Source organism: Pseudopipra pipra, chromosome 8 (assembly GCF_036250125.1).
Source record: "Pseudopipra pipra isolate bDixPip1 chromosome 8, bDixPip1.hap1, whole genome shotgun sequence".
Classification (NCBI taxonomy): Eukaryota; Metazoa; Chordata; class Aves; order Passeriformes; family Pipridae; genus Pseudopipra; species Pseudopipra pipra.
Window position 1 is genome coordinate 13,945,798 of NC_087556.1, and position 14,100 is coordinate 13,959,897.

The window sequence follows — 14,100 nt, forward strand, 5'->3', positions numbered from 1 at the left end:
CACAAAACTGTATCTAGCAAACCTGCAGGTTCTAGGCATGGGTTCCCACTGACTTAAACAGAGACTCAGGCATTTTCCAGTGAAATTCCATTGTCAAAAGTAAGAATTTTGCTAGTTTAAAAAATAGAAAATCACTAAGAGCAAGTGCAGAACAGAATTTTTGTCACAAAACTTTAGCTGTCTTGGAGCAAAATAAAGATTTTCACAGAAAGTAAGAATAGTTCCTTGTCTCTCTCCCTGCAAATTGCTTACTGCCTGCTACACGTAAAATACTCATCTGCCAAACAAAGAGTTGCTGAGCAGGTGGATGGGGAAACTTTCCCTTTTTTCTCATGCAGGAACAAATTGCACAGGAGAATTTTCAGCTTAGTTATAAAAAAGCTGGCTGCATGGAGGGAGGAGACACACAAACACATACATATAGACTAATTTGAAACTGCAAGTGTCACAAAAGAGAAAAAAATGTGTGTTTTAAACAATGGTAAGGTAACCTGAGATTATGGTGAGAATACAAATTTAGTAAAATCTTTGTGTTATCTAGTACTTTACTTTGTGTTAGCTTTACTTCTTTACTTTACTTCTTTACTTCTGCTCAGAAGAGAGGGTGTTTCACAGTGACATTTGTTCTAAGTTGTTACTTAGTCCAGAATTAATGACAGAAGTTTTAAAGCACCAGACTGTTGGAGATAATTGCTGGCGTCTTATACAAGTTGAAGAAATCTGTATTTTGATCATTTTACTTTAATTATTTATATCCTTTTTTATGCTGCAGGGAAGGGTCTTACACAAAAATGTTAATTTTTATTTATTTGTAATAAGAGCATGAAGCCTTTAGAACCTTTGTGGATGCACTGGGATGCTGATAGCCCATTAAAACATGAGTGTTTGAGAGGAAAGTAAATGTTTTCTGCTTTCTGAGACATGCAGTTACTTAGCTGTTCCAACATCTCTCAGGTGATGCTGTCAAAAACAAACCTGCCAAATAGTGTAGGGAGATCAGGGACTCTCTTCAATAGCTCTTTAAAAGAAATGAAAAACAGTGCCTATTATCTCTATAATGTAGAAACACATATGGTAAGGATCAATATGCGTATTCCTAAAGGGAGAGAAATCGGAACGTGACAGAGTCCTAAAAAGAGCTTGGTGGATATAATATTGAAAGACTTAAAAAGGGGATTTTCTGAACTGCTTTAGAGGATAGAGTAAGTAGTTTATTTAAGATAAGGAAAAATCTGTGCTAAAACTCCAGAAGACGTATCACAGTCAGACTGTGAGCCTAGCATAAAAGAATGAAAAGTGTAAGACATTCAAGAAGGACATTTAGTAACTTGGAGCAGAATATCTTAGTGGTCAAGAGTAAAGATGAGGAGTGTTAAGCTTACATTTCAAAGGTAAGTATAGAGGTTGATGAACTTTCACAGGAAATTCATTGTTATGTGGCCAAAGACAATTTTAACAGCAGAAAGGAACAGGAAAGGTATAAAGCTGGGTCGAACCATTTGATACTGGAGATGCTGTTGCTTAGATCAAAGTTTCAGCACTGGCAAAAAGAAATCTAAGCAGCAGAAGAAATTAGAATCTACCCGTTTCTGCAATTATTATTAATGTTCTGTATTTATTACTTGCCAGCTAAATGCAAAAAGAGATGCAATGGTGTCTTTTTAAAGATCAGCTCCCCATATATATGAGTTTTATTGTAAAGATTAACATATAAATAATTAGCTTGTTTTGAAAATTTTTGGGAAAGCAAGGTGTTTGGAAGTGCTTTACACTGGCTGCTGAGAAACACAATGCAGTTATGATCCTTAGCACTCAAGCAGTTCTCCCCTTTCTTGCTACGATGTCGAATTAACTTGCACCAAGTTCTGTTTGTAAGGAAAGTTTGTGCACCATGTCTTAGAAAAGAAGTTAGCAGTGCTTAACTTGTCTCAAAATCATTTTAAACACAAACCATTAGAAAACTGTTAGTTTGAAATTGTTTATGTGATCTCGCAAGGCTTTTAAAACATGATAACCATCACACTTTACACCTCTCTGAAAGGTTAGTTTAATCGTAGATCACATAAAATTGGTTTCCACAAATGCATAATGGTTCATGTGTCACACTTGAACTAAATGGTTTTTTAAATGGAGCTGAAATTATTTTGATGTGTACACATTCCCAGATTTTTTTTTTTTCTGACAACCTTTCTTAAACTGGCCCCCATCAGGAATCATTCCCTTAAAGTCTCATTAATAATTCAGATGTTCTGATTACTTTAAAAGATCTATGGAATTGAGGCTTCTTTTTTTTTTTAACTGCTTGACAAAAAGATAAATGAATGTAGAAAGAAGCGGTAGGAGTCTGGCAAGCTGTAGATCATCTCTGAACAGATTGTAACTTTATCATTCTGTCAGGAAGAATAATTTAAAGCACTTAATCAGTTAGCTTCAGTGTGCAGGATGTAACATTATGAATTCCTATCGTCCAATCTGTTCAAATCAAAGGGAACTTAATTATAATAGGTAAAAGAGAGAGGAAGATGGGAGATTGAACATTGTTCAGATTCAGGCAACTTTAAGGGAGTAGGGAATTATTCAACCTGGTCGCAAATGGGTAGGATCTTTTTAAACAGAAGTAAAAAGCATTTTAGAAAATGACAAGAAAAACAGTATAATATTGTCATTTGCTTTGAGTAATGAGTAATATAATTCCTTTTTTTTTCAATTTAATTTTTTAAAAAAGTGTAAGAATGGGTAACAAATAGATCGGGAAAAAAAAAAGCTGGATTAAATGCTTATGAGTTTGGGGTTTGTTGCTGGGGGATGGGGGTGCTGCATGTATATTCTTGAAATCCATATCAAGTTTAAATGGGATATTCACAAAAGTGACTGAGAAGTCCAGTAATTCTGGAAATTAGGCTACCTCTTGAGAGGCTCTAACTCCAAAGCTGGTTGCTTACTTTTGTGCAGTTATGCCCAGGTATTTGTCCTTTATTCTTCTCAGTCTTTCAGTTTCTTTTCTCTCCTTTACCTCCTGAGCTTTTGTGCTTGGTCCTTGAGTTTCCAAGGTGGATTTTGCTTTGCTTATTTTTAATCATTTATTTATTAAAAAATGAGTATTTCTTCCACTCCTGTCCTGATTCCAGATAGTGCAGCATTTCAGTGGTTTGTAAAAGTAGCAATTTGTATTACGTAAGCGAGACACTAAAGCTTCTGCAGCATCTTGGGTTCCCCATTGGAAGAGAAATAGTGCATACATGTAAGAGCAGGAGCTCTGACATGGCAAACTTTAAATCTTACATATAATAATGAAAATGCCCAGAACCATAAGTGTCCACTGCCCTGCCCTCCCACCTCTGGAATTTGGGGAAGGAGGACAAGAATGGAGACCCCTGTTCACAAATGCTTGTCAAAGCACAAGTATGCCTAATGGCCATAAGCCACTCTTTAGACCAGGAGTTTCTAAGTCTTTGAACAGAGCTATCTTATAAAGTTGCACACCTGTAATTGAGAAATTACAAAAGAAATTGCTCTCTAAAGGGTTTAATAAAATTATTTTTATTTTTTTCCTTTTGTGAATTTTAAAAAGTTTTTGTTCACACCCACATATGAGCAGTGCAATATAATGGTTACAATGATAAACAGCTAGGGAATGGCTGCAATGCTGCAGCCCCTCAGCATCCTCACTCCCTCCCACATTGCTCCCATCCCACCTTAAAGCGTACCATAAAATTCCTCCTATGTTTATGGAAACGGACACTGCCCAAAGATACAAAAGAAACAGCTTCCTCTAATCTTCCTTTGCCTTGCTGTCACCTATGACAACCAGTCCATTCATGATTAGCTGGAGCCCCTACTACAGTCCCCTGCTGCACCCGGTGTATTCCATACGCCTTCTTAAACTGTAGAGTTCAGCAGTGCCCAAGCACCGATGTTTCGAAGTAACGATATAAATCCCACCCTGTGTAGGAAGGCTGCCATCTGGCAGCATGAATACAAGTCCTGTTTATTCTAGCACCAACTGCAGAAACCTCTTTTCATTCTCCTGCATGATTTCTGAGACAGCAGTAGCAACCATCCGGAGGTTGAAATGGTTCAGAGAAGTGTCTGCCTCTTTAGGTGCTTCTCTGTGTATAGACTCACATGCTCTTTTCTGCATTACCCTTATCCCAGCTGCTCTCCCTGGCTTCTCAGTGTCATTTTTTCAATAAATGAGTCAAAGAGTGTTCACCTAAGCATGGGATAAAAAAAGATCCAACAAGAAAACTAACGTATTGGCAGTTTTCTTTAGTTTCTATTATCAAATCTGCAAACATCATCTTCCTTTCACGAACAGTATTTTCAGAGGTATTAATCTCATGCTGCACTGCTAGTAATTAATCAATCACCTTCTGTTGATCTATTTTCTCTATAAACTTTACTGACTGCTCCCCCCCCTTTTATTTTAATGTTTATGTGTATATGTAGTTCACTAATTAAAACTTTCATTTTCCTTCCTTATTCTGTCTCTACCTGTTTCGCTCCTTAGCAGAAAAGAAATGGTTTACAGATGAGCCGGATAATGCCTATCCCAGAAACATTCAAATCAAGCCCATGAGCACTCACATGGCCAATCAGATCAATCAATATAAATCAACAAGCAGCTTGATACCACCAATCCGAGAAGTTGAAGATGAATGTTGACTCCTTCGAGGCCAGAACTATTTTTTTAAAGCCTGACAAACTTCATGAATGGTGATGTGACATTTATTCCTCTTACATGCTGAACCACTGATGGAGAAGTTAAGAAGGGCAAGCTTAATGGGAAACTGAAGTAGACAGATCTTTGTTTGTCTGCCTTTAATATTGCTTCCACGTATTTTGGAAACTATTTCATTTATAAATGAACATAATCAAAACTAGTCATGTATAGCCTCTAGCGTTTTAAATTATTTTTATTTATTAGAAAAAAATATATTTTTTTCTTTTTTTTCATTGTCAAGTATTTTCCCTTAAAAAAACCTGCATGTGTGGCCAGACTCCTAAGAATTAAAAAAAAAAACCAAAACAAACAAGAAACCCTCAGTCTTTGGCTTAAAGGAGAATGATGGTCACAGTTATAAGGATGTGTAATTAAGGGAGGCAAATGATATATTTACAAAAAGGGAAAAAAAAAGGTCCAACTTGTATTTTAGTAAATCAAAAAAAAAAAAAACCAACAAAAAAAAATCACCCTACAACAATTCACCAAAATGTTTCTTTACTGGAAGATGTGTATTTTGTTCAGCATCAACACCAGCTCTTAATAAACTGAACTTATTTATTTTCAAAGTCGAAAGTCATATTTTTGTACATGTAACATTCTTCTGAACTGTCCTTTGTTTTATTAACATACATAGATCATCTTAATTGCCAGTTATGTGAGGGTCCAATAACCCCCCACAGGCACTGCGCCCTGCCCTGTCTCACGTGCACACACACCCACAGAGAAACCCGGCATCCTCAGTAACTTTCTGTAACACTGGCAAAGGGAATGTCCCCGCCCTAAACCAAGGGCGGTGTAGATAAGGTGCACTTGCTATAAATGGCAAATCTGGCAATCTCACTTCACTTCCCATTAGCCATCAGCAGTTGCTAATTTCAGGAAGGCAGGTTTGGCAATTCTTTTGCCATGTATTACAGTGCTTTCATCCAGGCTGCATAAAATAGCGCATGGAAGCATAAGTTATAAACTGTCTCATCTACTATATTTTGTTACTTCTTTACTTCAAAAGTGCTGATGGCCTTTCATTGGTCTGATTTGGTTCAAATGCTTCCTGATACATATAGAGATTTAGCTCCAGCTCCTTGCACTTTGGTGATAGCTCGTACCTTAGTAAAGGACACACTGAATCTCCTTTTGGGGAATTCAGATCAAGATAAAAACTGGTTTAGCCTCAGCTCTATAATCGTGCAACATGCTGTCCTCAGTTAATTCTTGCACCAAGGAACATCTTATTTTAGCAGTTGATTTTTGGTTTTGTTTTTTTTTTATCCCTCTAATTTATTTTCACTTTGCTGGGACACCACACATAAAAGTACAGTAATAACCAAATCAAAATAATAATGAATGTATTTATTATGATAACATGCAAAAGGCCTTTGATAGGTGCCTTTTGTGTCAGCAGTTTCACAAAGTTGCCAACAAGCTTTATAGCCATCAGACAAAAATGTGATGTTTCATATCTGTGCTGCAGTACCTATCCACCCAAGCATTTATGTTCTAAATGATTTAGTAACTCTCTCTATCTCAAAGAAGCAACATCTGACACAATTGTATGAAGAAAAACAAAAAGAAAAGGCTGTGGTAATAAGGAAACAAAAACCAAAAACCCAAAACAGAGTCATCAGGAAAGGCGGATTTTCATTGTGCAAGTTAACTTTAGGCTTTGTAATTTTGCAGAATTGTTAAACACCACAATAAAACATACTGTGGTATTTTTATCAGTAGAGAAATATCAGTGAATCAAACAAATACAAAGCAGATGATGAATTTATTGTGAAAACAATGATGTCCACTATATAATCCAACATTTAAGCCAATCTATTCAGCTTTAATGTTTGTCCACTGGCTGCAGTACAAGTATAACCATACTAACACCTAATAGGCTTTATTCTGGAGTGACTTCTTGGACTGTGACTATTTTGTTGTTACATTTGTAGAATTAGCTATTTAAAGACAATAACAAGAATTGTTAATACAGTATCTGTAAAATTGGATTGTTTCAAATATTTCACTCTCCTACAAAGTAAAAAAAACAGTTCAAGCAGTTTTTCATAATTATTTAGACCATGTTTAAAACATTTCACAGTCCCCAAAAGAGAAGATAATTCCAGTGAGTTCTTCCGATCTACGCTGCGTCAGCCTAGTGACACATTATAATTTACATCCAGTTTCTGCGTTGGGTCATGTTAAGCCTTTTCTTTGAAGTCAGTGCTCCTTTTTCATTTATGAACTGCATATTAAAACCAGAATGGAAAAGCTGGTCCTGAGTACAGGTGAATTTTAGAAATTTGTGCTCAACCTCACCAAGTACATGTAATTTCTTTTTTTTTTTTTTCTTAGAAGACTGGTGTTTACTGTAAAGGCATAGAACATTATATCTTATACTTTATCATACACAGTGCCATTTCTGAGTGTCTTTCCTTCAGAAGTGAGCATTCCCTGGATAAAACATACTAGTGAAACAAATACAACACTCCTACATAGCTAAGGTGTGTGTGTGTGTGTCTCTGTCCAGTTTAACTGTCACACCCAAAAATACCACACTACCAACTGTATATAAATAAAGGACAAAATCTGAACACACTCACGCACTCTCCTGGCACAGACAGTTCCATATGTAGTGATAGATAGAACACCACCTGTAGAGAGCAAACAAGACAGAGAGAAACAGGTAGAGTTATGACTTTACATTTCCCCTTTACAGAACAGCTAAAAACAATAGTCTTTTCCAACTCCCATTTTTGATGATCAAAGATGCAGGATTGACTTCTGGCAATTAGATGGAAGAACATGTAGAAAACCTGTTGGACATCTTTGATATTCAGCCATTAAAAACTACAATAAGGCCAGCATCAATATGTAGATATATGAAGTTACATTAAAACTGGGAAAAGGCTGGGAAAGGGGCCTAAGTGACAGCTGACAGACCACACGATGACTGATGTAGAGATAAGTTCTTGATTTTTATTAATAATTCTTAATCCTTTCTGAAAAGGCAAAAAGAAAAGGGCAGGGTGAGAGGAATTTCGAGTTTTTCAATAATTGCATGCACTATTGATACAGGCTATACAATTTTTTTTTCGGTAACTCCTATTGGATAGATAGTGTGTCTGTGTGTGTGTGTGTTTGCATATATGCATGTCCACACATACACATATATGTAGACATACACACATATACATGGGGGTATATATGTATTTGATTGAGTCATCATATGAGGGTGGACATAATTTTTATTGTCCATGCATTGGGGCGAAGAAAGACACAAAAAAAAGAAAATATGTGGATAATAGGGTAGCACACGAAGGAGTTGTATCTGCTGTTTCCTCCTGGTTTGACCAAAAAGCAGCCATTCCTGTTATTTTTATAAGGGATGCACTGTAAGTTCACTGCAGACACACACCTCCCTCCACTGCTGCAGCAGGCATGTGCTCCTCACACCCATACACTTGCACATTGCCAGAAAGTCTGCTCTCTCTCTCTATTTCATGGCTGTTATTTTAATTTGTCCCCATGAAGCACTAAGATTAAAGGATAAAACTGTCCTCTAATAGATTTGGTGGCAAGTGCCAAGCACAGCAAAAGTTAAGATATAAAGAAGACATTCATAGTCTAAGTGCAATTTTTAAGGCCTCTATCTGATTGTCTTACTGCTGTAAGAAATGTAAACATTTCCTTGTAGTTTTTGAAAATGTACTAAAACTGTCATTGCCATCTTAACAGCTTGTCTTTCAAATCAGCATCAATGGCCAAACAGTAGGAAATACATGTGACAGAAAGTACAGACCCCTTGATCTGGGGCAGGCATGGTCACTTGGATATGAAAAGACTTAATTGGCCTCAGCAAATGTGGAAAAGGGCAAATGTAGTTTGCATGCACTGTACAAGGGACACTACAAATTATTTTTGTTGTTGGGTGGTGGTGGGTATTATTGTTGGATATTTTTGGCCTGTGTAAGGAAGATTTCACATTTCTTGATCTCTTCATATAGTAGGAGAAGGAGAAAGTGCAATAGTGTATTCTCATTCAGGGAGGACTGGTTTTGTTGGGGTGTGGGTGTGAGTGTGTGTGTTTCTGTGTAAACTACATCTAACGTCTACTGCAATAATTGGGTGCATAAACTAATGCATGACAAAAAAAAGCAATAATTTACAAATGGGTTATTATTCATGTTATCACTGCTTGATCACTCAGCAGCCAATTCATAATCATGTTAGCAACTGCCCTGGTCTAGCTGACTCACATGGCTCAAGCTCAAACACTGAGCAGGTGCTTAAATTATTTTATCAAGAAGTGAATTCCTAAGGGCTCCTGGATCCCAATGTATTTGAAATTAACACAAATTGAGGTCGAGGTGTGTGTGTATGTGTGTTATTTTTTTTTTTTTTACAGCTGTTATCATTGTGAATTTCTTTAGCACCAAAAGAAGTGTGTATCTCACCTTTCATTTCTGTTTTTAAATGTGCTTAAACAAAATAATCAAGTGTGTGAAAGGTGATGAACAAGACAAAGTGAAAACAGAAATCTGTTCCCTGTGTTACAGTGGTTTAGTCTGGGAATATCTGTCAAAATCAATGGCAAATGCATAAAAAAATTCAGGGGAAAGGAAAGCTCTTTATATTCTTTCTGTTGCTTTCTGTTCTGTGCCATCTGAACCACCAAAATCCCCAACATACAAACAAGCACCTTTTTAATTTAGTTTGTTTTTTAATTCTAAAGATGCTTGAACAATCACAGGCTTAAGGGAAGGTTTTTTTTGAAAACTCATTATATATGCACACCAGGTGTTCTAATATTCCATTAGTAGGCCTAATATTTGTACTATTTTCATGCTGAGCAATAGTAGTGGGTGTGGGTTACAGCCCCCATCTGAAACAATGAAAGGAATGGAGTAGCTGTTCTGCTGTGGTCACTGCCTAGGAAGGTACATAGGCCTATAGTATTGATAAGTCTGTCTCAGCATTTATCAAAGCTATATTTATACAAGTAACGCATCTTCTTCTGCACAGATTTTCTCTGCTATAGAACATGCTGCCACACTGAAACTGTATAGTCTCTGTGCAGTAGTCTATATAACCAAGTAATTCACTGAAGTTAATAGCTAGGACTGCTGGTCTAATTTATCTGTTCTATACAATGGTGTGTTACTGTTAACTGTCAAAATGAGAAGGAGTAAGGAAAATGAAGAAAATATAAAATATAAGGTGTTTCTTTTATTACTTTGGGTCTAATTTAGAACAATAACTTAAGAAGCTAAAAACAGTAATGCTGCATCTAACTAGAACCTTAATGAGGTTGAAAGAAGGCTTCTTACTGCTTCAGTCAATGTATCTTAGAGGAGATCTCTATAACTTAAAAAAAGACAACCCAAAACCACAAAAAAACAACCCAGAACACAGCATATAGGCAGTTGAATATCTGTAATAGAAAACATAGATTTTTCAGAAACAAAAAATGTTTTGTTGACTGGATAATAACGAACAGGAACCGCATTAAAGTGTCAGCAGAAGTTATAATTAGTTAAAAAATGCCGCTTCTGCCATGGTATAGCTTGGGACACATGAGCTTAGCCAATGCAAATAACCTAACTTCTGGGAAAAAAAAAAATGATATAACTCTGACTTTCACATTTTTGTAGAGTTCAAGACTGATGAAGTCATTTTCTTCCTTCAGGAAAACACACACACGTCAACACATATATACAATATATTTTAATTGTTTCATATGTCTAGTTATAATTTGGGAGTGAGGATGCAAGGGGGTACACTGAGAACCAGCTACCATTTTAAGGTAAAAGTTCATCAAGAAAAAGGAGTATGACTTCATCATTTTACTTTTACCATTATGGGTTGGTGAGAGAGAACAAATGCTGGTGCTCAGAAATGATCTACCTGACTTTGTCATATGTAATATCCAGTGATAAAAATATTGTCCTGTAAAAAGGGTTTGTACATAACTTGTACATGGTTTCATTTTGTATTTTTCTCAGATTAAAATTTATGTATTTGTGTTCTAAAAGAAGGAGAGATTTCTGTGTTTTCTTTTTTTCTTCTAGAAACGTTTGTAACATGAATAATACTTAATTCACGAAACCAATACTATTAATACTTTGACATAAGACTAACCCAGAGCCTTTCTCTCTTGCTTAAGCTCCAGAATCAGCCTCTTGGTAATGATAACTTATATCAGCTACTGTGCAGGATGCTGTGAGGGCATAATTCTGCAGTAGCAACAAATGTCACCTTCATACCAGCTATGTAGTCAAATACAGATATAGTATGGTTTGATTTAGCTACTTTCCATTGATTATGATGGATTGATAATTTTGCTAAGCAGTCCAAAAATGTTCTCCTTTCTCATGATGAGAATTTAAAAATTATTTGCAAGTTTTGGACTATGCTTCAACTACAGCTCAGGAATTGTGTATCATCCTACATGCAACTGTATGTTTTTAAGCTTAAGAAAAACTAAGTCTCCTTTTGGAGTCTGTAACATTCTGGCATTCTGCTATTAAATAACCTTGTTATTTAAAGTTGACATCATTAATCTTCTGTGCAGCAGTATCACCACAGTGATTTGTAATCAACCACAGTGTGATGAACTTTGGTTCTGAATAATGGAGAGGAAAGAAGAGGAGCAGAGCTCTGCAAGAGCCTCAGTTAAGCATCTGAAAAACCAAGAGTACAAGTAGTCAATTGGTCCTAACACAAAGAACCTGGTATAAAATGGCTACACTGGTATTTGTAAGCAAATAAGAGTGTTTTGGGGAGGAAGGGTGGGTGGAGGTAGAAGAAGGGGAAGAATCAGTGCATGACAGTATTTGTGCGGGACTATGGAGAACTGTGCAAGAACCGGTTCAGCATCAATGTCAGTAAAGCAAACTGGTCCAGCCCTCACTAAATTCACTTGTCCAAACCATCCTTAGACTCTCTCACTGAGGAAGAGAGTTTATGTGCCATAAAAACTGTGATATCTGTCTGAACAGTTCAATAAAAGGACTACACTATGTTAGTAAATCTGTATATATATGTATATATGTGTACATTTGGATGTGAATATTTATATCTACACATATATGTCATACCTACTAGTTTTTTTAGGCTCTTGACAGATAGATGGTGAAGCTTGCTGTCAAAAACACTTAAATCAAATCTGGCCATAGAATAACTAAGGTATGAAACTGTTTTGTTATGTATCTACAGCCCTGTTACTCATCAGTACAAAGATTAGATTGAGCAGAACCCCATGCAGTTCCCCTGAAAATTATATAATAAATCTAGTAAGCAAGCAGTGAATGAACAGGCTGCTCACACCTTTTCTGGTCTGTGAGGCAGTCTTACTACTCATTCACAATACTTTAATTATATTATAATAATTAAACGTTGACCTTTTTTTAAAATTTATTTTTATTGAAAATATATGGTTCAAGCTAGAGAGGTGATTTCACAAACATAGCTTTGTGCATCGAAGGAGTACCACTGAGGGACAAGGGAACTATGAAACAAACAGCCCAAAGGCAAGGTCAAATATTTGCCATAATCTTCTATAGCATTACAGAAACACCTGAAAACAAACAAACAAAAACCACTGAAAAACCCCCATAAAAAATAATTAGTCTCTTTTCAGTCCTCGATCACTTAGCCCACCCTTTGTCACCTGCCACCCCTAGGGAAAAAATACTATTTTAAGAAATACTGTAAATCTTCTCTCACTTCCAAGATAGAGGACATTCAGACCTATTTCTAAGGAAAAGGCACTCAATGATCCTAAACATGATTTCTGACTATACATACTTGACTGATCTCTTTAAAAAGCAATCCTCCTCCCTGCAGGCCTCAGGCCTGAAAACACATATTATTATACTTCTTTTTTTCAGAACATTCATTATGGTAAAATTTGCATCTGGGTCTAGTTTGCCTATTTTTACTTTCTCTTTTTTTTTTCCCACCAATGAGACACCAGTATCCAGTAACCTGACACTTTCATTCTCTGTCAAAAAGATCTTACTGTCAGTGGGAGAGTGAGTTCAAAGTGTCCCAATGGAGATGCTGGAGAGAGATGAACACACCTTTTCTTTTTTTAAAACTTTATTAAATTTCCACTTTCTTTTCCTTTTTGAAAGAAGAAACTCCTCTTTCCAACACCTTCATTTTTTTTTAGGGTCTCCCCAGAGACTTGCAAATCAAACCACATTAAAAACTTGTAAAATAGTATATTGCATTTGAAACTTCTGATTGTTGAGAAACTGTAAGCATATCTGGGTTTTTTTCAGTGCACTCATTTAAGTGTTATCCAGCAAATTCTTCTATTTAGACATGAGCAGCGATACCATACATAATTTGAAAAGCATTTATTGCAAAATACAGTGCAAAACAAATAAATAAATGTTAGTTTTATCATGGCTTATAGACTTTACATGTCAGGTGAATAATCCATGTGTGCAGGCTGAATTAGGTAGCCTTCCACTCCAGGCCGACAGCTTGAATGTAAAGCTTTTTTAAAAGTCAATACCATAATTGTTCATGTTTGGAATTATTGGAATTAATAGTTTTACTTCAAAGGTAACTTTGGTGATACCAGTTAAAGCCATGAGAGGCCATGGTTTGCACATATCTAAAATATTTTCCCACTGAGGAAAAGAGTACTTCAAGGATAACTTTTCCTTCTGATAGACTTTCTGAAGGGTGTCGTAAAATTAATTTCCCATCCCCCCTACTACACATAATCAGACATCTCTGTTCTGTCTTTTCATAATGCACAAATATCATTGCTTCTTCAGCAATATTTTAGTCAGATAATGCAAAAAACACACCCCTTCATCATCCTGTATATGGACATAGTTGCAATGAAGAAATGATAAAAATGTGCAAGACAGTAGAATTTAGGGGAACCCAGAAAATTATCAGGTTAGGCTACCAGATAGTCTCTCACATTGATCAATTGCTTCTTGAGAAACAGCATCTTAGAGAATCAAGTCTAAGCAGATTATTAAAATTATCATAATATTTAAAAACTCACTGGGAAACTTGGAAGGAGAAGAATAAGAGATGCTTAGGTGCGTAGACAATTACATGTGACAGCTGAGCTGGAGAGGTGATTTGGAGATGGGTAGAAGTTTGAGTAGCTGGGTAACTCAGATATTTGCATGGATGGCAAATGTGACAAAGAAATCCCTTTCAAATATACCAGTTGCTTCAGAATTCATCTTTCCCTGCAGTGTTGGATCAGTTTCTGCCAGGATACATTACTTTATCACTTTAGGTTCTGCAGATGCTTTTTCATACTTGGACTGTGTCCAAAGAACTAACAGGGAAGATCATAGCACCAAGCAATGAAACTCCTTACAGATATTTGATTCAATTTTTTATAGCTG

General features: G+C 36.2%; 1 protein-coding gene across 36 annotated transcripts in view; it reads left to right on the plus strand.

Moving 5' to 3' along the window:
- The window catches only part of KCNMA1 (potassium calcium-activated channel subfamily M alpha 1), a 468,105-nt gene extending 457,357 nt beyond the window's left edge, over positions 1-10,748 (plus strand). For 17 of the 36 annotated variants that reach the window (XM_064662592.1, XM_064662587.1, XM_064662595.1 and 14 more), the window contains one exon: positions 4,514-10,748. In XM_064662592.1, the coding sequence (XP_064518662.1) occupies positions 4,514-4,665 (152 nt within the window). In that variant the 3' untranslated portion in view covers positions 4,666-10,748. Of the gene's footprint in view, positions 1-4,510 lie in introns of all 36 variants that reach the window. The other 19 variants (XM_064662590.1, XM_064662591.1, XM_064662583.1 and 16 more) reach the window with 2 other exon arrangements.
- Positions 10,749-14,100: the final 3,352 nt, after the last annotated feature.